We start from the raw sequence: 27,007 nt of genomic DNA, 5'->3' as shown, positions 1-27,007 counted from the left end.
CAGTAGGCGATGAAGATATTTGCATGGATTGAATCCCGTTTCAGAAATGTCATTATATGTAACTTGGAAACTCCTGTTTGTTTATTTATTTACTTTAATCGTTGACATTGCCTTGTATTTCCAAAAATATAATGATTTAAAAACTGTTTCTATGCTTGTATCTCCGGAATATCAGTGGTAAGTTTGGGTCCACATTTAGTAATTTAGCACATACAATGTACACGTCACCACAAAGTGTGATATGACTGCAGACGACAAGACGAAGAACAGCAGAACCAGAAATTATATGGCTAATCTAGGCTACATGAACCGTGAGTCTTTGCAATATATATCCAGTCCTTATCAACATGCTCTGGTCTAACTGTAAGGGCAACCAATTCCACAATTTCCGTTGCAAATCAAGGATAAATGGCACTGCCTATAAAATATGTCGGACTTGAGCAAGACTACAATAGTGCTGTATAGTCAGCTAGATTCTTTCGTTATAGTAACTTTCAGCTAAAAACATTATGCAAGGCACATGTTTTGAATATACTAGTCTACATGGTACCACTGGTACCTCTTTTATTATTTACAGCATATTCTTTTTGTGATATTGATCTATTTTACTAGACTGAAGACTGAAGTGGTAAACCATGTTTGACCAGTTCCCGTCCAACGCTGGCCTTTCTCTATGGCCAGATCCACCAGAAACAAAGAATGAATTCATTTGTTACCTGAGTGGTGGATTTGGACTAATCTACATTATTTGTTTGGTCTTAGCCTATGCTAGCAGCAGGTCAAAGGTACAGTTTATCTTCATAAAATTTCTACAAATCAAATGGTACAATGAAACCTGTCTAATTCAACACCTGTGTTTATTCAATGAAATAAACATCTTGTTTGATGTGAATTATAATATGAATTCTTTAATTTGCTAACATTAACTTTCCTTGAATATACCCTAGGCCCTTTAAGTGTGCAAACTCCAGGGTATTAGGCCTACCCACATGCTCTCGCAAACTAATTGGTTGCTTCTGTTGATTTTCATATATTCCTAACTTTTTTCTTTTAATTATCTTTTGTCCATTCATAGATCATTAACTGTTCAAAGGTCATGTCTTAAGCATGATTTCTGTATATGATCTCAGAGGTTAATCTAGCCCATTTTTACTACCAAAATAAGGTAGTATTCCCCACTGATGTTGTTTTCCCCAATGAATAAAAACAAATTCCCCATCAAGAAAAAATGCCATAAAACAGGGGAAAATTCTCCAAAACAGGGGATCTCCCCCAAATTTTGATGAAATATGTAAGAATTATAGCAAATAATAGCTGTCAAATGTTAAAATTTCAAGAATAATTCAAGACTCTATGGCCCCTTCATTTCCCCTAAATTTTATAATAGGTAGTATTCCCCAAATCCTAGATTAGCCCCTGGATCTATATAATATAAGGATAAATAATTCAATTTGCAGGCTGTACTAGTTTATATATATGTCATGTACTTGTGTTGAGTTTAAATTAAATTTTAGTCATAATATATTAGTCCCTAACAGACAGGAAGAGGGGAGCTATAACTTAGTCTATAGTTTTTGCATTGTGTTCGTCTGTCCTACCATCCGCATTTGTTTAGGCACTATTTCCTACATGACTTGCCACTGGTTCACCTGGTTGAGGTGATTTTAACCTTTGACCTACATAGAAAGAATGGTTTGGCCTGATCTCCTGCACTACTTGTCATTGGAACTACTAAGGACATCCATGGGTGAACTTGCATTGCACTTTTGATATTGCCTAGTAAGATTAATGATATTACTGAATTTATCACATTAATTTACCATCAAATGCAGGTATCAAATAAGGTGGATCTGTCAAACATTCAGTGTGTAGAATTAGTTCTTACACAAATTCATCTGTGCCTTCTTGGCACATAAATCACATCCTGTGGTGGACTGTAACTCACTGACTTGTCTTATTTATTTTGTTATTTAACTTCAGGGGCTGGTAGAGGAGGTATTTTTTTAATGTTTTGTTATTAAAGCTATGACTAGGAGTCAAGATTAGACAAAACAAATTGTCTGTTTTAAGTGGCATGTGTAGTTTTCACCCTAAAATTTACCTTTTGTTCTTTTAGGTGGGTATTAGTATTGACAGTACTGCTAAATGATTAGCTTTGTTTTATCTATATGTAAACATATAAATTCCTTTATGTTGCACATAAATACAATTTTACTATCGTGTTTAAGCTGTAATTTCCCCAGTGTAGCACACATGTGAACTCTGCTATGTTTAAAACGCAAAAACCAATATTGTCGAAAATTGAGCATTTATTAAATGCCATTAGATAAACCAACAACAATATCAAAAAACTATTTGCATAAAAGGTTGGGTAAAAATAATACTTAAAAAATGCCACAAACTTGAGCGAGAAACTGCAGTATCTGCTCAAGTGCCCCTAACCCAGAGGAAACCTGTGTGCTACAATGAGAATACATAATATATATTTTAAACATAAACCACTGAATTGCTGCCTTGTATATGCTGACTAGGAAGGCAATCTTGTGCTAGCAATATTAGAACACAAACATTAATCTAAATTCATAGCCCACTCTGCATAATATATCCATTTATCAAGATTCATTAAATGTAGGGATGTGTAAATTTTAAATACTGCCAAGTTAACAATACATTTACACCATAAGATCAGCTATGTATGAAATATTTGTATGTAACCTTTTTATGATCCCCCCCCCCCCCCCCCAAAAAAAAAAAACCCCTCAATCGCAATAGGTTATGCTGATATGACTTACTTAGTATTGAATCAATATATTTTCCAACATTAAACCACGTATAGGCATCATGAAAGACAGTCAACAAAATATCTAAATCTTTATCCTTAAATCAATTGGCATACCATTACAACATGTGTCAATTATCTTCATACACTGATAAAAAAACTAACTACAACTCCATGCAAAGTTGGAAGAAGTATCAAGCCGCCTCAGACAGTCAATCAACTTCCCAAAACATCAAAAATTGAAAAGCTGACTTAAAAGGGAAAATATTCAAAATACTATAACAATAAAGCATAAAGTCATAACAAGCTGAGGTCAGTGCCTCGTATACAAATGTCCACATAGTATTATCATAAATGAATGTGTTAAGTATCATGCCGCCTCAGACAGTCAATCAACTTTTACACATTTTACATTTATACTTGAAAGGCTAATCAAAAAGAAAAAATATTCAACATATTATAACAATAAAACATAAAGTCATAACAAGCTGAGGTCAGTGCCTCGTATACAAAAATTTTTTGTCTCCGCCAGTGAACATAAACAAAGAAGTCACGTGATCCTATGGACGGCCGAACTAAAGTACGGCAAGGATAAGACAACAAATCCGGAAATAGAAATTCCGGAACAATAATATAATAAACAAAAAACAGATAGTATAATCTAATATTGCCAGAAGTGCTTTTATTAACAAATGATGAATAAAAGGCTAAAACAAACAATTTTGTGTGGCCTTAGATCTTATCATTTTCTTAACATTTCCTAATTGTTTTTTGGCTGAGTAGTTCCTTGTACATCTCAAGGAATTCTGTACTGTCCCTCATGCATCTGATATGATGATGAGATTTCTTTTTGTCACTGACTCAATGATGCAAAGCACTTTCTTGGTTTAAGGCATATGTCCCTTTAGTTAAAAAATTAGAGATGATTTCATTGAAGGATAGATTTTTTGGGTTAAAAAGCTTTTTTCAAAAAGGAGGGCAAATTAGTGTTTTTGTAGCAATAACTATTTCATCATTTTCAAAAACACAGAACAATATCATTAATTGTCTATCAAGCACCTTGTGAATACTTTGCAAACTGTGGAGGGATTGCTTTTTCTTAATATCTCAAAGTAACATTTAGGATTTAAGCCATATATATGGGTATGGCCAGTAAATAGGATAGCGTTATAGGATATTTCCTGACATAAACGAACTTGACTTTTGGGACAAATTTACAGGTCAAATGTCAAGGTTCTTGTAAGCACCAAGCCATAAATGTTTCCTCGCTAAGGATGACACATTTCTGTCCACAAGGTGTTGATGTTTCACAGGATGAATACCCATTAAAATTGATGAGGAAAAGAGTTTGCAGATGGAGGGTTAAATGTCAAGTTGTTCAGCTCATTTGGTTTTTGAAATGTACATCCAACTCTTCTGTTGACTACCATTTTTACCTGTCATTACCAAGTAGGATGTAGGTTTTAACAGGTGTCAATTACATTTCAATCCAATGGCAGTTCATATAGCTATGGAAGAGCTGGATTGGGTCAAGAGCATCTATTTTATAGTTTAGAGGTCCTGGGTTTAATATAGGTTAATTACATTTTTCTGTCCTGTTTTACTATTAATCACTTAGATTTCGCAAATGTCTTCAGACATACGTGCTAATGCATGATTTCACGAACACTAGCTAATGAACACTGATCTAGAAATGAATTTAGATTTGTGAATTATGAGCTTTTTGTTTAAGAGTCATGACTTCTGCAAAACTCCTTAATATCAGTAACCAGGGCTTTTTTTCACTGCTTTTGGAATGGGGCCTATGGCTTTGGGATTGGGAAAAAATGCACGGCAACAGGTAAATGGGGAAAAATGGACATAATGGTAAAAATAACAAGTAGACACAAATATGGATCTATGCTATATTTATTTAAACTCTAGAGCATTATCTCCATTTATCAGGCCAGAATAACCAATGAAATGTAGACGGGACGGCGCCATCCGGATTTTTAATGACATAATTTTTTTATAGATCATTCGATTGGGAATTTTAACTGGTCGGATTGGGAAAAATATCCTATTTTGCTGTGGGGAATGGGGCCGAAATTCGGCCCCAAATCGGCCCCCAAAAAAGCCCTGGACTAACCCATAGCTTTTGAGGCCGCTATCCAAAAGTGTTATTTTCATACAAATAATCACAAAGGATTTGAATTTGTGATTGACTCTCCTGATGTGTTAAAGCAAGCATAAGTGTCCCACACGAAATATAAGTGATTTAAATGTCCACAGCCTCAGAATTGTTATCTCTATGAGATACTTAATTATTGATCTGATAGGAATGTACAATTTGTTTTGTCCTTCTCCAGTCAAGCATAATCCTAGTACCACCAAATGAGGAAGTGGAGGATGAGAAGTCACTGCACAAGTATCTATTAGTATTAACAACATCTCTTATACCAGGTGAGGATGGTAAAATAACTTTGAGTGATCAACTGGCCTGTTTTACCCTGTAATTTGCCCATGTCATCAATATCATAAGACACATGTATTAACACTGCTATGACATGGTGTATTGCAATTGATATAGGATCTCTTGTGATTGTCTCTGTAGAGAAACATGTCAGATTCAAAATTTGCTTGTCTTATATATCAATTTGATAGTTTTCGCTTAAATTCTCATAAAAATATGATCAGTTATGTGATAAACAGGAGCTTACTCTTGTGATTGTGTTATATTGGGATTATCATATATATGACATTGCCATTTCTGAAGAAAATCTTGCAGGTAAGAACTATTCTTTCAAAAAGTTGTCGGCTAATAAATTGATTCATAAGAACAAGATTAGGTAACTCAATTCAATGAAGTAATACTGTTCTAGAGAAGATATTGGTTTAATTTCACCACCTACCAGGAAGATTGAAATGTCACAGACCACTAATAGTAGTAATAATGACCATGTGCATCTTGTAAACTGATAAATAGTGTTTCTCATTGACAAGTAAAGAAGTTCCACCTATACGTTACATTAAATGAAAGCTTGCATGACAGTAAATAGAAATATTCTTTCCAGGTTCCAGCTGCTCATCAAATGCTAAAGTATTCATACAGGTAATTGGTCAAAATCTCAAATCCAATTACTACATGGTTAAGGTTTTCTCAGGTGACAGATTCCTTCTTCAGCGAGGCAATAAAGACATTCTTCTGATACGTACTAAAGGTAGGCACACTTAGAGCATCAGCCACTGAATGCAGGTCTTCTTTATTCAAGTAAAAAAAGTGATAACTATAGTTAGATTATGGGAATTTTAGGGAGCTCATTATAACATTTTTGAAATTATTACCAGTTAAAAGCTGTAATGTTGGAGAAAAGTAATAATAAAACAAGCCTACTCAAGCTTACCAGATAAAGCATCTGATTTGTAAATCAAATGTTCCTGTGATGAATCACATAATTATTGGATGGAGCTGTGTTATTTTTGTGAAAATGAAAACTGAAAATAATACTAGTATTATATATTAATTTCTTTAATAAATCTTTGCTTTAGTAAATGGTGAAGCAATTACCAAGTTAGAAAAAAGGCCAAACAAGTTAGGTAGCATTATATCCTGCATGAGACACATGTGTTACACACATTTGTCCACTGTTATATTTGGCAGATTACCTGGGTCCTCTACAAGAAGTCAAAGTTGTTGTGTCTGGATTAAAGACTGTTACATGGTAGGTGATTATTGAAATAAGCCAACTTTTTGTCTCGATGTCAAAAATTATCAATTCAATTTCTTAATCTAATTAATGCATTCTCTGTGATTGATTGATCATCTTACTCTGGATTTAAGTTTTCTCCCAAAAAGAAATTTTGTGGCCATTAGCAATTGAGACTTAATGTTGTATTATATCATCCAATTAGATTTATTAATTTTTCTTTTTAAAGTGATTAACTTTCAAAATGGCAGCATTGCCTGTGCTATTATTTCTTGTTTCAAAATTCATATCATGATGTGATTCATAAGTTAAATTGTAGTTAAATATTTCATCTGGTGTTCATGTTAAGAACGAAACCCTTGTGTTGTAGATGTCTGATATGCTACTGTCATGGAGTAAAGGGCATATCACTTTTAAATGTATCCTGTTTTTCATTGATTTGTAATTTTATTGTCATCTGAGGATCCTATCAGTCTTTTTATCTTTGCATTTAGATTAATCTCTCAAAATCAAGACATTAAATAGATTAATGTAATTCTGGTTGGAGTAGATTTACTGTATAATTGAAAGGATATATGTATAGAGGTGGTTTAGATCCAACTTGTCTTTCCAACAAATGACAGAAATTTCTTCCAGTTTCCTGGTTTTGTGCTGCATATCATAAACATATTGGCCAGCTAGTGTGGTAATCTCTGTGTAATACAAGACCAATGACAATGAATCCCTGCTGGGAGACCTATGGCACGAAAAGCATCAGTTGATGAGCATATTTTGCTCTGGACATTTATTCAGATGAGGTTATTTAATAGTTTAATGGGTTGACAGATGTAATTTTGCGGTTAGTGATGTAATTTTCCCGAATGATTTACAAATAATTATAGTCATAAAGAAGTAAGTGGAGATAAAATGATGATTAACATTTGAAATCTCTCCAGTTTTGGGTCCTCATTTAAAGTTAATTAAGTTGAGGCACAATTTACAGGTTGTACCAGCACATATTTTAAGACACTTCTTCATAATGAAAGCGGCCATTTGGAAAATTGAGTGCCATACACCACTCCCTCCTTTGATTTGCCTTTGTTCTTTTAACAACATTTGTATTTCATGTTTTTAGTCATTTGGATTCCTCACAAGACCTGTACAGTGTCTAGATTTGCTAGTTGATCTTATATCATCAGTAGCTATTCAGGGCGGAAATCTGCATCAGGGGGAAAATACAGACAGTGTATTAACTGTACATATAATACAAAGTGTACTGGAGGTGTTTTCAAGGATATCATACAAGTATTGATTTTCCCGTTGTTTTTTCACTGTTCAACTTTAATCCTGAAATAACAACTATATGTAAATAGCACTAAATTTTCCTTGAGATAGCATGGCTTTTGATACAAGTTTATAATTATAGATGGCTAATTTAGTTTCTGTATAAAACATGGAGAAAACTATGTAAAAGACATGAGTAAAGAGCATCTGAGAGGACCAGAGCAGTTAAAAAAATTTCACTTATTATTAGGGCTATTTAAAAAGGAAAAAACAAAACAAAAAAACAAAAACAAAACAAAAAAACAAATGATAGCATTGTTGGACATTCAATCATGAAGAAGACACCACTTCTTTAAATAATTGGTTTCATTTTAGCCTATCATCTTCAGAGGGCGGGCTGTTTTTCCAAGGTTCATCTTCCCTCCATCTTTATATCAGTTCTTGTTATCAATAATTCTCTGGCAATTCTGCAAGGATTTTTTCTGGTACCAGTGTTTTGTGGTCAGGGATGTGGTATTGGTGCATTATCATAATGTTAGATCTAGTCTGTCCATTATCTGTTTGGCAAAATGATGGATCAAACCAGTATCACTTGCATTCAGAAAGAGAATAGATACTTCAGAAAGAGAATAGATACCTACATGACAAAAGGTGAAGAGTAATTTCTGTGAAGATATATGTATAGCGTGAAAACACAGTGATTGGGTGATAACTAGCCTATTTTTGTTGCAGGAGACCCAGTTCTGTGTTAGTGACTTGCATGACAACAGGGAAGACCTATTCTGTGGACTGTCGACTTGTAAATGCAAACAATACTGCTGCACAAGGGGAAGATAGTCATGTTTTTCCCCTTTGATAACAGGTTTGACACCATGAAATTTATACCAAGAGAGAGAGAGAGAGAGATTTGTAACATATTTCTTATGCAATATTCTTTTGAAAGTAGCCCAGAATTCCATGTTTTATGGGTTAAGTAATAAGACATCAGGGAGATACACATTTGGATTTAGCTATTCAGATCTTTAATAAGTTTCTGCATTAATGCTAGGTTAGATATCTCCTTTCGCTGTTATAGAAGTTTTTTTTGTAAATGTATTGTCTTCTTCAATTTTGATAACATAATGCCTTTTTTTTTTTTTTCTAGGTAATTCAATTTTAATTGCAAAGGGAACAGCCTTATTTCACTTCCTTTTGCTTTTATAACAGTTGCTTTTTGTAAATATTTTTTTTTTTCATTATTGATATCATGCTTGATTTTTTTTCCAGGAAATTGTGGAGTTGGCATGCCATCTTTGGAAGGATTGCTACCTTTCACCCATGGTTATCTCCATTTAATGTGCCTTTAAGGTTTGGCAAGTTCTCAACTGTTGCCAGCACCAGCTTTGTCTTCCTGGCCTTGACTTTACTGATGACCTGGACTTTGATGGGTTACATTCTAACATCCAACAATGTCACTGACAATTTCTCCATGGAGATTGAGTTTGTCATCATGACAGTAATTGTTGGAGTAGCTGTCAACCTCATCATGTATCTTCTTAGTATATTAATGAGGAACATCAAATCAGGAAAGAAAGAAATAATTGACAATTTGTTTCCTAAATCTTACATGAGTGATAAAAATACAGATGGAGAAAACTATGATGAGAAGCAAGGGGAAATATCCGCTTTTAAGAAGAATGTGTCACAGGTACATCTCAGTATAACCCATTTTCCTTCAGTACTCAGCAGAAGATCATCACATAGTGCCAAAATTGGTGATAAACAAATGTCTGATACATTTATGTCAATAGATCTACAGTCAGAACAAAATGACAATATTGTATCGGACAAACATTTAAGTAAACTTAACAGAAACCTTGACAAGGATGAAGACATAGTTGATGTGGGATCAAGCAATGACAGAGCTAAACACTACAAGGGTGTGTCCAATAGTAGTACTTATTTAGAAGAAGGAAACAGGGATGTTTTTAAAAGCAGCACTGATTTTGAAGTTTGTCGTTTAGAAGAAGACTCGAGTATGGAGTTAATTGCTTCAGACCAAAAGAAATCAGTTTCGGATATGAATGTAAGCTTTATTTCTCTTGATCAATTTAGGGATGTAGAACAGGACAGCAACAATTCAGCAGACAAAGATGGTAATAATATGAGAAAAAAGAATGGCAAAATGGAGAGAAATGATACTAAATCATCAGAAGAAGATGTAAAGATGTATGCTTATGGGAGAAAGAATGATAAACATGAACCTGCTAAAAGACCTGTTGAAAAGGTGGATGCTTCAAACACTTCTTTATCTGATGCTGAGCTGTTTGATGAATTCAAATTTTTGGATATAGAATCAGATGCGTTCTTAGATGTGGCTCATTCTGAATCCAAAATGAAAGGAAATGGACAGTTACACTCCGTCAGTAATGAGTGGCAGAGTAATGTGGATACCTGTTTGAAGGATTGTGCATATAGTCTCTCTTTACCATGCACTGTTAAACAGCAACAAATGCTAACAACTACAGAAAGTGATCTATTGCAAGCAGGCTGTGAGGGTGGTAGAGTACAAGACACTTTAAACAGGGAAGAAGAGTCACTTCAAAACTCTTCATTTCTACCAAAAACAGAAGAATTTCTTCAGAATTCTTTTTCAAAACCCAAAACTGAAGAATCCACTGGAAGTTATTTATCAAGACCAAATGAGGATGGTTTTGCAGAAAGTCCATATTCCAAGCCAATTATACCTTCAAATCATAGTGACGTAGATGGTAAGGTAGAACACATGAAGTCAAAAGAACAATGTACATCACACCAGGGTCCTAGGATAAAGGATGGACAAGAGGGCAGTCCAACTTTCCAGGATATAAGTCAGGACCATCTTTCCTGTGATGAGGTCAGCATACATATGTACACTGCTGGTGAAGCAGACTCACTGGATGAAGAAGAGCTTTTTTTGGAGATAGAAAATAAGGCTTCTGTGAACCAATTCTGCTCCATCAGTATAGATGAGCAGACTGCTATCTCAGGTTAGTAAATGTTATAGTGCTGTTGCAAGGAATCCGTAGCTCATTTCTAAGACTGGTTTAGGGGGAGTGCGTAAACATTTTTATAAGAAATGACATCAAAATTATACTTCAAAAATTAAAGCATTGATTCTGAAGTAAATCTTAAATTCAGTGTAAGTAAAATTATATGAAATTTTTTTTTTCACAAATTCATTTTCAAAGCATTGTTTATTTTTACAGGGTAATCAAGGTTTAATGAAGGGATTGTTTAAACAAATCCAGTGGATACAAAGTTTACATGTATTTCTGATTAGGTTCTGCCTAACAAAAGCTTTAGTATTTGTTAATGTTTCCGATAATCTGAATGTATTATGCAATTTCCATTAGACTCCGGGATGAGAGATGAATCGACTTGCCTTCACTCTGTCCTGCTACCCCAGAAAAATTTGACATTCTCAGAATCTGATGAGGTACAGCAGCAGATCAACAGAAGAAATACACAACTCCAAGGAAAAGCTAGAATGTTATCTTTACAACTACTGTTACATTTCTGTGAGATACGTCGCCTGCTACTGACCTGTGTTGATTCCAGCATCATATACCACAAAACAAAAGTGGCTGCACGTACATGGATGACTAGCTTAATAGAGGAACAACTGTTCTCTGTTCTACATACAAACAGGATACTGGCAATCCAGAGAGGTACCCAGTGGATGGTGTTAATTTCAAATTGCTTCAGCTCTGTTTGGTTTTTAGTGTGGGTGTATAAAATCTGCTCCCTCCTTCAGGTATAGATAAGAAGGGTAAAGGACTGATAAATGTCCGATACATTTTCAGCTTCTCAATAATCATCATTTAGATGTCCCTGAACAAATTTGATTATCTTGAGGTTAATATTTGTTCTGATCTTTGTTTGTATTTGACAATTAGTCATGATTAGAATGATTCTCACCGGATAAGTGCAAGTGTTATCGTTTGGATTTGGTTCAAAACCAGAAATGGTCATCATTACAGCTGATTTGCTGGTTTATTTTCAACTTAACTTCCTCTTGAGTTCCTTATGACAGTTCTAATGTGAAGTGGAAGATAAAATGTCTTTTGATCAAAACAATTTTTTCATTCATTTGAAAGCCATGGAGATAGCTATAAAATGTCTCATGATAAGATTATAGGATTAAGACCAGGTCAGTCTTACCACAATCTAATTAAAATTAGACTTGTTATTTCCATTCCTCTACGATACTCTACGATACACTGCAATACAAGATCTAACGACTCCCCGTAGGAGGTCATCTCAGCATGACCTTTGAGCTCAGCCAATCAGCGCGCCACCTATGAAATTGTCGGTGTGATTTCATTCTTCGGAAGTATAAATACTTAGGTAACGTTCCCGAGGTATTCCAATGGTCGATAGCAACGGTAAACAACATGGCTTCACCCACTCCATCTCACCGAGAACACTTCAACAGATTTATATTTTTACAAACGGATGCTGCCTGTGAGATTTTTCATTAATCATACGAAAGAGAGAGAGAGAGACAGTGAAGATAGCAGCGTCGTGTAAAAATAGTTTGGTAGGGAATAACGTGTATGGTAACGGTTTTCGAAATCCAGTTGGCAACAGAGTCCGTCCTGTCGACTAAGACAATATATATGTCTTATCATTTTCTGTTCTTCTTTCAATGTAACACCCAGAGAATAAGCAACTTTTTTTTTATTATCGTAGCCATTTGAGTAGTCTACCTTTGTGAAATTTTGCGTATTTCAAATCAAGCGCTGATTTGAGTCTTCAATACTAAGGAGACGCAACCGAAGGCTCGTATAAGGCTGTTTGTCATTGGTTGACTGATGACGTCATTGAACAATTATCATTGGCTTATATTTAAAGCTCAAAGGTCATGCTGAGATGACCTCCTACGGGGTGTTGTTAGATCTTGTATTGCAGTGTATCGTAGAGGAACGGAAATTACAAGTCTAATTTTAATAAGATTGAGTCTTACCATCATATTGGTACAAATACCTTGGTAACTTTATTGCTCCGATCAAGAACTGTTGTTCTAAATTGTTTAAGTCCAACAAGAAATCTTTAAAGACCACAAATTGGCAGAAGCACCACACATTTAATGTCGTGTGTCTCTACTTTTAAAAACATATCAGAGCAGTGGAGTCATTAGGATTGTTTTGTTGTTCCATAGCACAGTATATATTATACTTCAGCTCTAGATCTGTCATGGTTTAATTGTGCAATGATCAAGAGTTAGAGATTGCAAACAAAAGCAGCGAGTCCTTATTAGCAGTGGGTGAAAATAAGTTTTACTGTATGTTAATGTAATTCTATCAATCAATTTTCTTGATGCTTAAGACCACCTTGCTGTGAAGATGACTGGTCTAGGCGATGAAGTGTTAGAATGGCCCCAGAGCCAGAATATGGGTGCACGGTGTATCAAAAAGTGTATACAGCATGTTTGTGAGGCCATGGCCTTCCCCAGACACCAGAACTTCAGACAGAGGCTTGACAGAGGAATACAGGACACTCTAACACAACATCTATATGACTTCACTCAACAGTTCCATGATCATCTAAAACAAAACTCCAAGTGGTAAGTGTTTTTTCTATCAGTATGATTTTTGTGTATCTGTGGTTCTGCACAATTAAGTTACTTTTTCCAAGGGAATAACTTCAAAATATGCATGCACATTTCAGGCTGTTATACATAGACTTTTTCTTTCAAAACCCTACTCTTCCTTAACCCAAAAGTGGATTATTACCAAATTTGGTGTGAAACATCCTTGAGCTGGTCTGACCCTTGGGTCCGAAGGGGTGGGGCCCCAAAGGGGAACTTTCGTGCATTTTTGCTTAAAAATCCTATTCCATCTTAAGCCTTGGGTGGATTACAACCACATTTGGTGTGAAACATTATCAATAAGGCTGGTCTGACCCCTAGGGCCAGAGGGTTGGGGCCCAACAAGGGGAACTTTGGTGAATTTTTGCTTTAAAATCCTACTCCATCTTAAGCCTTGGGTGGATTACAACCACATTTGGTGTGAAACATTATCAATAAGGCTGGTCTGACCCCTAGAGCCAGAGGGTTGGGGCCCAACAAGGGGAACTTTGGTGAATTTTTGCTTTAAAATCCTACTCCATCTTAACCCTTGGGTGGATTACAACTGAATTTAATGGGAAACATCATTGGAGGAGGGAAATCATATTTTGTATAAATGAGGCTAGTGTGACCAATTATGCCCGATTGGTGGGGCCCTAAAAGGGGAACTTTGCTGTGATTTTGCTTGAAAACCCTACTCCTCCTAAACCATTCAGTGGATTACAATCAAATTTTGTGTGAAACATCATAAGGGGATAACAATCATAACTTATATAAATGAGGCTGGTGTGAGGCCTTGGGAGAAGAGTGAGGCCCCCAAAAGGGGAGCTTAGCTAAAATTCTGCGTTAAAACGCTACCCCTACTTAATGCCTTAATGGATTCCAACCAAATTTGGTTTGAAATATCATATGGAATGGCAATCCTTATTTATATAAATGAGTCAGGTCTAACCCCTGGGGAAAGAATGGCAGGGTCCCCAGAAGGAGAACTTAGGTTAAATATTGCTTTTAAACGCTACTCCTCCTTAATGCCTTAATTGATTACAACCATATTTAATGTGAAACATCATTGGGGAAGGGCAATCCTAATTTATATGAGGCTGGTCCGACCTATTGGGACAAAGGAGCGTGGCCCCAAAATGGGAACTTGGCTGAATTTTTGCTTTAAGATGCTACCCTTTAAGCCAAAATGGATTAAAACCAAATTTGATCTGAAACATACCTGTCTGTAAACAGACAATTTATGGTATTAAATGGATTGAGGATGTGTCCCTGCTGTAAGCGTTTGTCAGATGACCGTTTAGGCCAATGGGCCTCTTGTTTGTTTGTACTTTTTTGAGTGTCTCCATGCAAATCTATATTTTTGTTCATATTTTACCTTCATTTTATCAATTTTTAATTGGAATTGTGGTTTCACTGTAAGTCAGTATTCTTTGTTTTTTGCCCTTAACATACCCTTTTACAATGTCAAATATCAGCATTATTGCATTGTTATGCATATCTCATATACACAATCTGATTTTTTCAGTGCATTTTCCAAGCTAATATTATGATATATGAAACTTAGCTCACATGTTTCCTGAAGCTATACATCGTTTAAGTGATAATAAATAGAATTCATGTCATTTGAAGAAAGTTGTTTCCTGTACAATATTATGAGGACTAGTGAAAAAGGTGCAGCTAGTACATAGGTTCGTTGACTTTGAAAAAGCCTTTGATAGAGTATGGCGAAAAGGTCTTTGGAATAAAATGTTAATTGGTGGCATTAATGGAAAATATTTAATATAATTTTTAACATGTATCAAAGCATTAAATCAAATGTATCTTTTAATGGTGAATTTTCTGATTATTTCCCTTGTGGAAACGTCTTAAGACAGGGGGAAAATTTATCACCCTTTTTATTTAGTCTATATCTCAACGACTTAGAGGAGTTTATGGCCCAAAATAATGTTCAGGGTCTTAATAATATCAGTACCAAATTACAAACTGATTTGAGTATCTATTTAAAGCTTTTTATTATGCTGTACGCTGATGATACCTTAATTCTATCAGACTGTCCAAACGACTTGCAACTGCAATTGAATGTTTTTAATGAATATGTAAACAATGGAAACTGAAAGTTAACATAGAAAAAACTAAATGTATGGTCTTTAGTAAAGGACGCAGATGTAATAGAGTTGAATTTCTACTCAATAATGAGAGGATAGAGTGTGTGGATAGTTTTACTTACTTAGGCACGGTTTTCAGTTGCACTGGTTCTTTTAACGAAGCAAAAAAATACAACATTAAAAAAGCCACTATAGCCATGTACGATGTTATTAAGAAAGGTAGACAACACAATTTATCAGTCCATTGTATATATGATCTTTTTGACAAGATTATTAAACCAGTTCTATTATATGGTTGTGACGTCTGGGGTTTTACTAATCTTCAATCAATTGAACGTGTACATTTAAAATTTTGTAAATTATTACTTGGATTAAAAAACAGTACTCCAAATTACATGATATATGGGGAGTTAGGTATTACCCCACTTGCAATATCTGTTAAAACAAGACTGATATCATATTGGTCCCAGTTGACACATTCTAAAGATAGTAAATATAATGTAACTTTATACAAACTCCTTTGTTACTGTCATCATATTGAAAATAGGCCTGTTACATATGTCAGTTTTGTTAAATCTATACTTAACGAATGTGGAATGAGCTATTTATGGAATAACCAGTTTACATCCGAATGTAATCCTGTATGGATTAGACATGTTATTAAGCTAAGACTAAATGACCAGTACTTACAGAACTGGGAGAGTGATGTTAATAACTCATTAAAATCTATGTTATAGAATTTTTAAAAATAATTTTAATTTTGAAGATTATTTAGTTATCTTAGATGATAAAGACAGGATCACTCTTTGTAAATTTCGAACAACTAATCATAAATTTATTGTTGAAACAGGCAGATGGCACCAGATTGAATATATTGATAGAAAATGTCCACATTGCATTAGTCAACAGATGGTGATGAATTTCATTACTTACTTGAATGTACAAATTTAGCTACAGAAAGAAATTTGTATATAGACAAGTATTTTTGGTTACGACCGAATGTAATTAAATTTAATGAACTTATGAATGCTACTAATATAAAAACACTTAAAAATTGTGTACATGTACATTTATAAGAATAATCAATAATATTATTTGTCCTCCTTAAAACAAGTTATGTATATTATGAAAGTGCTGTATATCTACAAACGAACACTACACGAATAAAGATTGTATATAATATTGTAAATATGTTTTCTCTATGCATTATGTTATGAAAAGAGAAATAAACCAATTTGAATTTGAATTTGGTCAAATACAGTCTCTGGCACTCTGCTTATGGAACATTATTGTTGTGGCTTAGCTAGTAGAGCTGGGGATTATCAGCCAGAGACCTTCTGGGTTTTATCCTTGGTTTGGCATTTGACAGGAGTGTGTTTCACTTGTTCTTTCACACTAGGGCACCCAAAGATTGGCTGGTCCAACACCTTTAGAATAGAGACCTTTAGAATAGAGAACCTGATTTAATAAATTCTGTGTTTTGGTTTTATTTATATGCTCTCTTCCTTGTTATACAAGTGACATTGAGTTATCCTCTACTTTTATCATGATAAATGAAATAATCAGTGATTTCTTCACTCTGTTAAAGGACTCATGACTTGTGGTCATCAGTCTCTACAGATGATAGCATGGCCTACAATCTGACAAGTGTGTATGTGTCCCAGTCATCCCCCCAGGTACTACAGCATAAAGGTGAGTAAGAATTATTGGCCAATCAGGGCTCAAAGTGGTGCCTATTTTGGTGGCCATGGCACCTTAAATTCACCATTGGCAGTTATTGACCTGTAAGGCGCCTGCATGGTGACTACAAAATTTATTTTGAAAAATATTAGACATGAAGTAAAATTCAAAAATGTACTTATAACCATCACATAAGCACTTGATCTAAACTAAATCTTGATCTAAATCATGCTTTGTAAAATGGCTGCAGTTTTCACAACTGAGTTTAAACATGTATGTTGTGATTTCATCAAACTCACTGGTTATTATTCTTTCAAATGTTGCAGTCAATACTTGCATGAATGACATTTACAATCTAAAAAGTTCAGAGATGTTCTGAAAAGTTAATTGGAAATATTTTGAAGAAATTTATTAACTTATTTTTAAAGGCAACTATATGAGCCGGAGACCCAAATTTTTCAGTTGGTGCTTAGATTTTATGGCCTGGTAGCCCAATAGGCCACCTGGTGAAAATATCTACTTTGAGCCCTGTCTGTTCTAGCTACTCCCACTTAACTACATGTGTACCTGACCATTCCTAATTCCAAAGTGATTGTAACATTAGACGAGTTGTTGGCAGCTGTTAGACAATGAAAAGACTTATTTCATAAATTTATTGATTATTGAATCAGAGCTTTAGATACGTTTATGCATCCATATAAAAAATAACAAATTTAATATAAAAAGCTATGTATCAGGATATGTTTTGTGTCTATGTCACCTCTCCCATTTATCAGTACACCATCATATATGATAATACTATATATACAACCTGTGAAATGGTCTAGTATAGTATATTGTTGTGTGCATATACTGTTACCCATGTCCGTCCCGTCTCTATGAATGTAACTAGCTAATCTCAGGAACTGCTGATGTGATCCTCATCAAACTGTGTTTCGTGGGTCAAGTGGCAGTGGTGCAGAGGCATTTAAGTCTTAAAGACATTTTCTAGTTAAACCGTTGTGTCATAATTATCATATCCATACTTTATGTCCATGAGTGAAATCAAGCAGAAAGATTTTTAAAAAAATTGATGAACTGATCAATAGATATTAATTAATTGTCACACTCACTGACATTTGCTGTTACAACTTTTGAAATGTACAAATTTACTAATCCCCTTGTGGAACTTGACATTCTTCATGAAAATGTGTCAATAATTAACCAACCTAGTTTGAAAAATCACTGCACATCTTTCTTATTAGAGGAACAGTTCATTGATGATTACCCTCGCAAACAAAGCCTGGGAAGGAAATAGTGCACTTGTTTGTGTGTACCTTCCACCTTTTTTAAGCATTCTAGTGACTTTTTAGACAGATTTCTCTCAAACTTCATTAATATATCTTGCTTAATTCTCAAAATGCCTCGAACAAGTTTGTGTTTCTAAGGTTAAGGACAAGGTCACCTGTCATTGATACTTTTGTTAGCACTCTAACACCTTCATTACTTAAAGCGACATCATGGTAAAAACATAACATGTCTTTTTAATCCGTCCGTCGATCCATTGTTTGTTCGTCAATTTTTCCATTAAATTGCTATGTCATATTTAATGTACTGAATGGATTTTGACCAATTTGGTCAGATTATGCTTTGGGGATGGGAAACAAATTTTTCATAAATGGTAATTCTGGCCCTCCTGAGGCTGGAGGGGCAGGTCCAAATAGGGGAAAAAGAAGTTCATCCTTTAAATTGCTACTTTTAAGAGGTCATGAACGAGGTAAGGATTTAGACCAAAATTGTTTAGAAGTATCTTTTTTAAATTTTAAATAAAAGGTGAGTCAGTATATAGATGTCCATAATTTTACTTTACTTTTCTTGTTTTTGATTTGTACAGACAATTTTCCAACACTAGTGGTATCCAAATCAGCTGAGTATATGGACTCTCATCTACATGAACTATCCTACTTTTACATGGAATGTGTGCAGAAATGTTTTTCAAAGGATGAAGGAAAAAACTTCAGTGTATCTGTGATGCCAATGCCCACATGTTCAGGAGAGGATCAAGAGGAAGTGCAAGTGTTACTTGGCCCACCACAGTTTTCCCGGTCATTTAAGGAGCTGTCACTGGAATCACAGCTGTATAGGGTTGCCTTAGATGGAGCAATGAAAGAATTATGGCTGGAGTACCAAGACCCTGTTACTATCTACACAACATTTCTCATGCAGGCAGTTACTCTTGATAAACTTAAAACTGTGCTACCATATGAGAGCCAAGAAAACTTGACCAGTGACCATGACAGTGCTGAAGTTTTGAATGGAAAACAACATATCCATGGAAATAAACATACCAACATAGATAACCAAGATGTGGAAGGTTCCGAGCCAACAAGAACTTTGAGGGCAACCCTCAGTGGAAAGTTGGCAACATATTCAGGAGCTTTGTCTCGTAAGTTAAGCTTACTAAGAGAGTCAAAATCAGCTTTAATTACATTACTCTCAAAGAAATCTGAGACTACAGCCAAAAAAAATGTAGACCTGCATCCCTTGATTCCATGTTTGGACAAAAAGTGGCATCAGCTTGGGTTCCATCATAGTTTGAATGTCCAAAAAAGTTTGACTCAAGCTTTGATGTCAAAACTGGTGAAAGATTTGAAAAAGGAACAAGACAAGTCTATACTATCAAAAGAGAACTTGGCACTGGAAAGTGTGTCATGTTTTTACAGGATTGAAAAAGAACTCTTTAGTGAGCTGGACAAATGTGCAACAGCTTGCTTTGAAAGATGGTGTCCTTACATTCAACAAATTGTAGCTGACTTTGAAATTGACACTTGGAGGACCAGAGACCAAGTCTGTGCTGTGGTAACTATCACTTTAAAATCTGTAAAAGTTCATTTATCCATTCTATCAAATCAACAAGAGGCCAAGAGGGCCTGTATCGCTCACCTGGTTTCATGAGATATGAAACAAGAATGATGCTGAAGTATATTTGTCGCTTGTATTGCTATGTCAATATATATCATAAGCATTTTATATGGGTACATGTGCATTGGTTTTATTTTAATACTGAAAATTCCAAAAAGTGCATTAATCCATGAAATGATATTGACTTTTGGCGCGACCTCATAGGGATGCTACCACACAAATGTGAGTGATATCCATTGTTTAGTTTCAGAGAAGAACTTGTTTAGACCAATTGACCCCTTTTGACCCTGACCTCTGCCCCCTTGGGGGTCAGCTCCTTCCTTTATGCAATTTTGAATCCCTACCCCAATAGGATGCTACCAGTCAAACCATTGCTAAGTTTCAGAGAATAAGTTGTTTAAATCAATTTAGCCAAATTGACCCCTTTTGGCCCCACCCCTCAGGCCCCTGGTGGCCCGGGTCAACCCCAACATTTTTACAATTTTAAATCCCCACCCCATAACCATGCTACCATACAAATGTGAGTAATATCCATTGCTTAGTTTCAGAGAAGAAGTTGTTTAAACAAATTGACCAATTTTGGCCCCGCCCCTCAGGCCCCTGGGGGGGGTCAGCCCCACCATTTGGACAATTTTGAATCCCCATCCCATAGGGATGCTAACCGGGAAATATGAGCGATATCCATTGCTTAGTTTCAGAGCAGAAGTCGTTTATTTAAATTTTGCAAAACTGACCCCTTTTGGCCCTGCCCCTCAGCCCCCAGGGGGTCGGCCCCGTCATTTGTACAATTTCAAATTCCTACCCCAAGGTGATGCTACCAGTAAAATATGAGAGATATCCATTGCTTGGTTTCAGAGAAGAAGTCGTTTATATCAATATAGCCAAATTGACCACATTCGGCCCTGCCCCTCAGGCCCCTGGTGGGTCAGCCCCATCATTTGTACAATTTTGAATCCCCAACCCATAGTGATGCTACCTGGCAAATATGAGCGATAGCCATTGCTTGGTTTCAGAGAAGTAGTCGTTTATATCAATAGCTCCAAATTGACCCCTTTTGGCCCCACCCCAGAGGCCCCCAGGGGGTCAGCCCCATCATTTATACAATTTTGAGTCCCCTACCCATAAGGATTCTTCTGACCAAATTTGTTCAAATTTTGATCAGCGGTTATGAAGAAGAAGTCAAATAAGTCAATTGTTGACGGACGGACGGACGCCACGGTATGGCATAAGCTCACCTTGGTCCTTCGGACCAGGTGACTAATAATTAACATGCTGATCATATTGCTCTATAAAACTAGTTTCTCTCGCTTTATTTCAGAAGTTACATTGTCATTTTAAATTAACTATTCCTCATTAGTTGATTAATCTTACTTTTATGCAAAATTACTCCTTTTGGATTATTCATATTTTCAGCCCACCATCTGATGATGTTGGGCTATTCAATTGCCCTGCTTCTGTAGTCCATGGTCCGTCCGTCCCTCCATAAACAAATCTTGTTATCGCTATTTCTCAGAAAGCACTAAAGGGATCTTTCTCAAATTGCATATGTAAGTTTCCCTTGGTCCATATTTGCGCACATCACATTTTGGGACTGATTGCAAAATGACATGGCCGACAGGTGGCCATCTTGGATTTTGATAATTGAAGTTTGTTATTGCTATTTATCAGAATGTCCTTCAGGGATCTTTCTCAAACTTCATATGTACATTTCCTTTAGTCCCTAGTTATGCATATTGCATTTTGGGACAGATCAGAAAACAACATGGCCCACAGCTGGCAAACTTGGATTTTGACAATTGCAGGTTGCTCCTACTATATCGTGTTATATAAGTTATTAAATGTTTTCAAGGAAGGATGAAAGAATGGAAAAGAAGAGAAAAGATCAGTCTTTCATTTGACTGATATGGATCATTCAATGATGGGTGCCACGATCCCTCTGAGATTTCTTCTTATTGCATACAATGCATGTGATTTTGCACTGCTATTTTCATGTATACAACATTAATGATACTTTAAGTTTTCACCACATATAAATGTATGGGAAATGCATTTTCTTATACCTTTCACCATGTTTCAATTGCTATAGGTTGATGTTGCTGGCCAAGAAATGTTAGCTTCCCTAGACAGCATTGTAAGGGACTTAGTCAAGAGGGAGATTGTCGAATACACAGCTACCCAAGCCATCCAGAATTCCATCAGCCAGACTTTCAGTAAAGCAGACAAACTACAGGTGCAAAAACTTCATTAACTTGGTTTAATTAATCAAATTGATTTATAAAGACAGAAGTTTTTTTAGGTCACCTGAGACAAAGCCTCAAGTGACCTATTCTAATCGCCTTTTGTATATCATCTTGTGTCATCCATTGCCTGTCGTCCATTCATAATCAATTTACATTGTTACTTCTTTTCAATAACCAAGAGGCCTAGAGATCTGATAAAGGGCCTACAGCATGTTGAGTAATGGAATATAATGATTGTTGAAATGAACGACCTTGATCTTCATTTAAGGTCACAGGGGTCAAATATGATAAAATCTTTAAATGACTCAGACTTCTTTTCACTAAACAAGAGGCCTAGGGACCTGATATTTGGCCTTTAGCATGCTTGGCTGAAGGGCTATCATGATTGTTCAAATATTTGACCTTGACATCATACAGGGTTAAATATGCTTAAATCTTTAAACAACTTCTTCTCATTAAGCATAAGGGTCATAGACTTGCTATTGGGCATGTAGTATGCTGACATAAAGGGCTATCTTAAATATTCAAGTGAATGACCTTGACCTTCATTCCTGGTCTCAGGAGTCAGATATGCTCCAATCTTCAAATGAATTCTTCTCATTAAGCAAGTTACTAAGAGACTTGATATTTGGCCTTTATATGAAAGGGTAAAGAGCTATCAAGATGTTTTTTCAAATGAATGACCTTGGACTTCATTGAAGGTCACAGGGGTCAAATTTGCTAAAATCTTGAAAGGACATTTTCTCAATAGCCAAGAGGCCCAGATCCCTGATATTTGGCCTTTAGTTTGCTGAGGTGAATAACTACAAATTTTGTTCAAATGAATGACCTTGACCTTCATTCAAGGCAACCAGGCTCAAATATGTTAGAATCTGTTAAATGTCTTCTCAAGAAACAACACTTAGAAACCTGATGGGCCTCTTTTTATATGTAGATTACTAGGATAACTTTGTGATTGATGCCACTTTGTTGACTGATTTTGATTAAGCATACAATGGTCATAGTATTATATTTTCATTTGGACCATTCTTTATATGGAATTTTTCACCTCTATTAGAGCCCTGTATCACAGGTACCCTAGGTAATCACAGTCATCCATCCTTCTGTCCATCTATAGGTACCCTAGGTAATCAGTCATCCATCCTTCTGTCAATCTATAGGTACCCTAGGTAATCACAGTCATCCATCCTTCTGTCCATCTATAGGTACCCTAGGTAATCAGTCATCCATCCTTCTGTCAATCTATAGGTACCCTAGGTAATCAGTCATCCATCCTTCTGTCCATCTATAGGTACCCTAGGTAATCAGTCATCCATCCTTCTGTCAATCTATTGGTACCCTAGGTAATCAGTCATCCATCCTTCTGTCCATCTATAGGTACTTTTGTTTCTGGAGATTTTCTCTGAATTCAGAAGGCCAAACGTTCTGAAACTTCATATGGTGTTATACTTTGATGTGCAGATGAGCAATAGGGGTTGAAAAAGTTAAAGGTCAAGGTTACCAAAAATGGAACTGAATATATACTGCGCAAAATACATCATAAAAGGCCCTTAAAGAATGCCAAATTTCATAATAGGGATTAAAAATTTGCTAATGTCAAGGTCATTGTTACTAAAAATAGCACGTAGAACCATTAATACTGTAAAGAAGATCAAATTTTCAGAAATTTCACTTATGATACACTGAGATGTGCAATAGGGTTCCTAATGTCAAGGTCAATAGTTGTTACTTCTAAAAACAGAGCTAGCAATATACTGTCAAAAATACAATATTTTTGGCCTTTAAAAATGAAATTTATGATAAACAGATCTATTAGAAATTATCAATAGGGGTTTATAAAGTTTCCTATGTCAAGGTCAAGGTCACTTAACAAAAAAGAACAGTTTACTGTAAAAAAAATACATCATGTATAAGACCCTGACAGAAGGCCAAACTTTCTGGAATTTTCCATGGTGATACACTGAGAATTGCAGATGCACACTAAGAGTTTAAAAAACTTCACAAGGTTGAGGTCATAATTGCTTACAATATAACTGAGTACTGGTATATACTTTCAAAAATACATCATATATGGCTCTCACAGAAGGTCTATCTTTCTGAAATATTAAATGTCTAATAGGGATTTAATAAGATCCAAATGACCTTTCCCAATGTCAACGTCAATGTCATTGTTGGTTGCTAATAGAACCAGCAATATAGCTTTTGGTAAATTTTGATGGACATCCTTCAAGGCGGTTCAAAGGTTACACTTAGACGACTTTAAAAATTTTTTTTTTTGAACAATGTACCTCGTGAACTCCTCATTTGGTTTCCTTTACTATAGTTTCATGATATCAAAAAAATAACTGGGCCTTCACTGTTATGCCAGTAATCTACAGGTAATTGAAAAACAAAATCATTCACTTTTTTGGGTTCTGGAAAAACCACTCGGTTACTTGTACTTGTGTATCTCATCCCCCTCTCTGAATTTTTATTGCATATGAGTCCAGAATAATCCTCAAAAATATGCTACATTTTTGCATTATCATATGCCTTTTAAGAGTTTTTAGTAAATTTATACCAATAAATTTGTTCACAGCAGAGCATTTTATAGAAATCAAGATATCATTCTGGGTGTAATTTTAATGTACAAATGTGGAAAAGAAATTTTAGGCATTTTTGTAGAATTTTTAAACTTATAATTGTAACTGCAATTACATATGTGTTTGGCTGTGTGATTCATTCAGCAGAGTGCACTGGAACTAAATACTTGGGGTATTGGTTCACATTGGTAAGCCAGTGTGTTATGTAGCAAAAGTAGATCATTCTGACCTCAATTTTGAGCTTTGACCTGCATGTAAGAAAAGTTTGTTCTGCCACTACCTCCTACACTATGTGTCACTGGAACGTCATACTTGGGTTACGTGTATAGGTTTACCTAGGGAGGTGGTGTGTCACTGTACCAAAAGTGGGTCATTCTGACTACTGACCAATTAATTTCAATATGGAAAAAAGATTCTTAGTGGGACCTCACTGAAAGTGTTGTGAATTGTGAATATATGTCCTTGCTGCTCTCTTTAATTAAGGAATGCCACGAAGGTTACAAGCTACAAGTTGTATTAGCATCTTGACTGTCATGACAATAATGGTTCAAACAGGTGGACCAAATTCTGTCATTCTTGAAAAGAAAAAGGATTTTACCTAAAGAGTGCCACATCCTTTGTTTATACATTAGATCTCATTAGCCCAGTAATGCTACAGATCAAATTTCATCAAAATTCTTATAGATGTGCAGGGCTGGTGTGGCGATTTACCTCTATTTCCCCTATATTGCCCAGCCTCTCTTGCCAAAAAAGGAATAACATCCTCAATTTATACAATATCAGGTTTTCTTTAACCAATAATGCTCCACACCAAATTTCATTAAAATACATTCACACGTTCAGGACTAATAGAGATTGAAAGGATAACCTCAAATTTCCCTATTGGGCCCTGCTCCTCCAGCCTCAGGAGAGTTCCACCCTCTGTTTATACAACACAAGATTTCCTTTTCCCATTAATGCTCCAGTTTAATAAGAAATAAATGCTTTATCATAGATCCCAGTGACTGATAATGGAGAGGCAGCGACAAGTTATGAAATGAACCTGGCAGAACTCATTAAAGGTATGGACTTCAAGATCAAAGGTTGTGTAAAAATATATATTTATCACATTATTCATTTATTGCTCTTAGTTTTGTTTTCATTTCATGAAATTTTTATGACAGTCTTCTCCATTTTTTTAATTTTTGCTCACTGAGGCTCATAATCATCTTTACATGAATGACATACATGACTCTAGAAAAAAGAAATGCTTTTGCTTGTAGATTTCCAACCTTTGAGAATATACCTGTCCCGTGTCACCACATTGGAAAAGTTGATTTCCAAAGAAGTCATAAAGGCCAATTTTCTTGATCGGTATCAGCAAAAACACAACAAATTTGCAGCGATAACCTTACAACATGTTCTGGACTCCTACTATGAGAAAGACCTTGATAAGATGGACACTTCACTTACAAATGACACTCTACAGCAGCTAGAATGGCATGTTCTTCAGGAAAATACCAAAGTGATTCCAAGCATTTTTGGAAGATTGGTGACCTTCATGATGTTCTGTGTGACAGTCTTTTGCCTTGTCTATGTCACGCTCACTGGAGGCTCCCTGACCGTCACTCAGATTCAGGAATGGGTGTCATGTTTCTGTATCAGTATTGCACTCTATGGATTTATACTTGAGCCCTTTGTTGCTGTGGTTGGATATCTCCGATACTAGATTGTATTTGAATAGAAGTCATGGTTCAGTTGATCAGGTTATAAGACCTCTATGGTCAGATAATAGAACCTTTGTAACCATGGTAAGATATATGGCCAGATATCTCGGATAAGAGGACCTCTGTTGTCATGGTCAGATATCTCCAATAATAGACTATCGTTGGCATGGCCAAATACCTGAGATAATAGAACTATTGTTGTCATGGTCAGATCTCCAATAGTAGAACCTTTGTTGTTATGATTATTATGATTGGGTATCTCAGATTTGTAAATAAAATATGTTTAAATTAAAATCAGAATCTTTGTTGCCATTGCCAGATAACTCAGATAATAGAACCTGTGTTTCTATGGTCAGTTATCTCATATTATAGAACCTATGTAACGATGTGCAGATATCTAGGATATTAGAACCTATGTAACGATGTGCAGATATCTAGGATATTATATAGAGTACTAGTAGACAAAGTGTAT

General features: G+C 35.5%; 1 protein-coding gene across 1 annotated transcript; it reads left to right on the top strand.

Annotated features, from left to right (window-relative positions):
* The first annotated feature begins 240 nt into the window (after positions 1-240).
* Positions 241-26,923, top strand: LOC117316250. The gene is made up of 14 exons (XM_033870792.1): positions 241-311; positions 613-785; positions 5,128-5,221; positions 5,833-5,979; positions 6,420-6,480; positions 8,461-8,590; positions 8,995-10,736; positions 11,103-11,417; positions 13,078-13,315; positions 17,015-17,118; positions 18,980-19,944; positions 22,094-22,237; positions 25,824-25,890; positions 26,092-26,923. Exons 6-14 carry the CDS (start codon positions 8,532-8,534, stop codon positions 26,535-26,537), a joined length of 4,080 nt encoding a protein of 1,359 aa, XP_033726683.1. The 5' UTR covers positions 241-311; positions 613-785; positions 5,128-5,221; positions 5,833-5,979; positions 6,420-6,480; positions 8,461-8,531; the 3' UTR covers positions 26,538-26,923.
* The last annotated feature ends 84 nt before the right edge of the window (positions 26,924-27,007 follow it).

Source organism: Pecten maximus, chromosome 2, assembly GCF_902652985.1.
Source record: "Pecten maximus chromosome 2, xPecMax1.1, whole genome shotgun sequence".
In the NCBI taxonomy this organism is placed as follows: domain Eukaryota; kingdom Metazoa; phylum Mollusca; class Bivalvia; order Pectinida; family Pectinidae; genus Pecten; species Pecten maximus.
The sequence above is the reverse complement of the archived record's forward strand: the minus strand, read 5'-3'. Positions and strand labels throughout refer to the sequence as shown.

Bases quoted from the DNA above. Each gene is read 5' to 3' on its own strand.
- LOC117316250 (XM_033870792.1), top strand. From the start codon at position 8,532: ATGCAAACAATACTGCTGCACAAGGGGAAGATAGTCATGTTTTTCCCC. The intron at 8,591-8,994 runs GTTTGACACCAT...TTTTTTTTCCAG, and splicing joins TTTTTCCCCTTTGATAACAG to GAAATTGTGGAGTTGGCATG. The intron at 13,316-17,014 runs GTAAGTGTTTTT...ACTCTGTTAAAG, and splicing joins CTAAAACAAAACTCCAAGTG to GACTCATGACTTGTGGTCAT.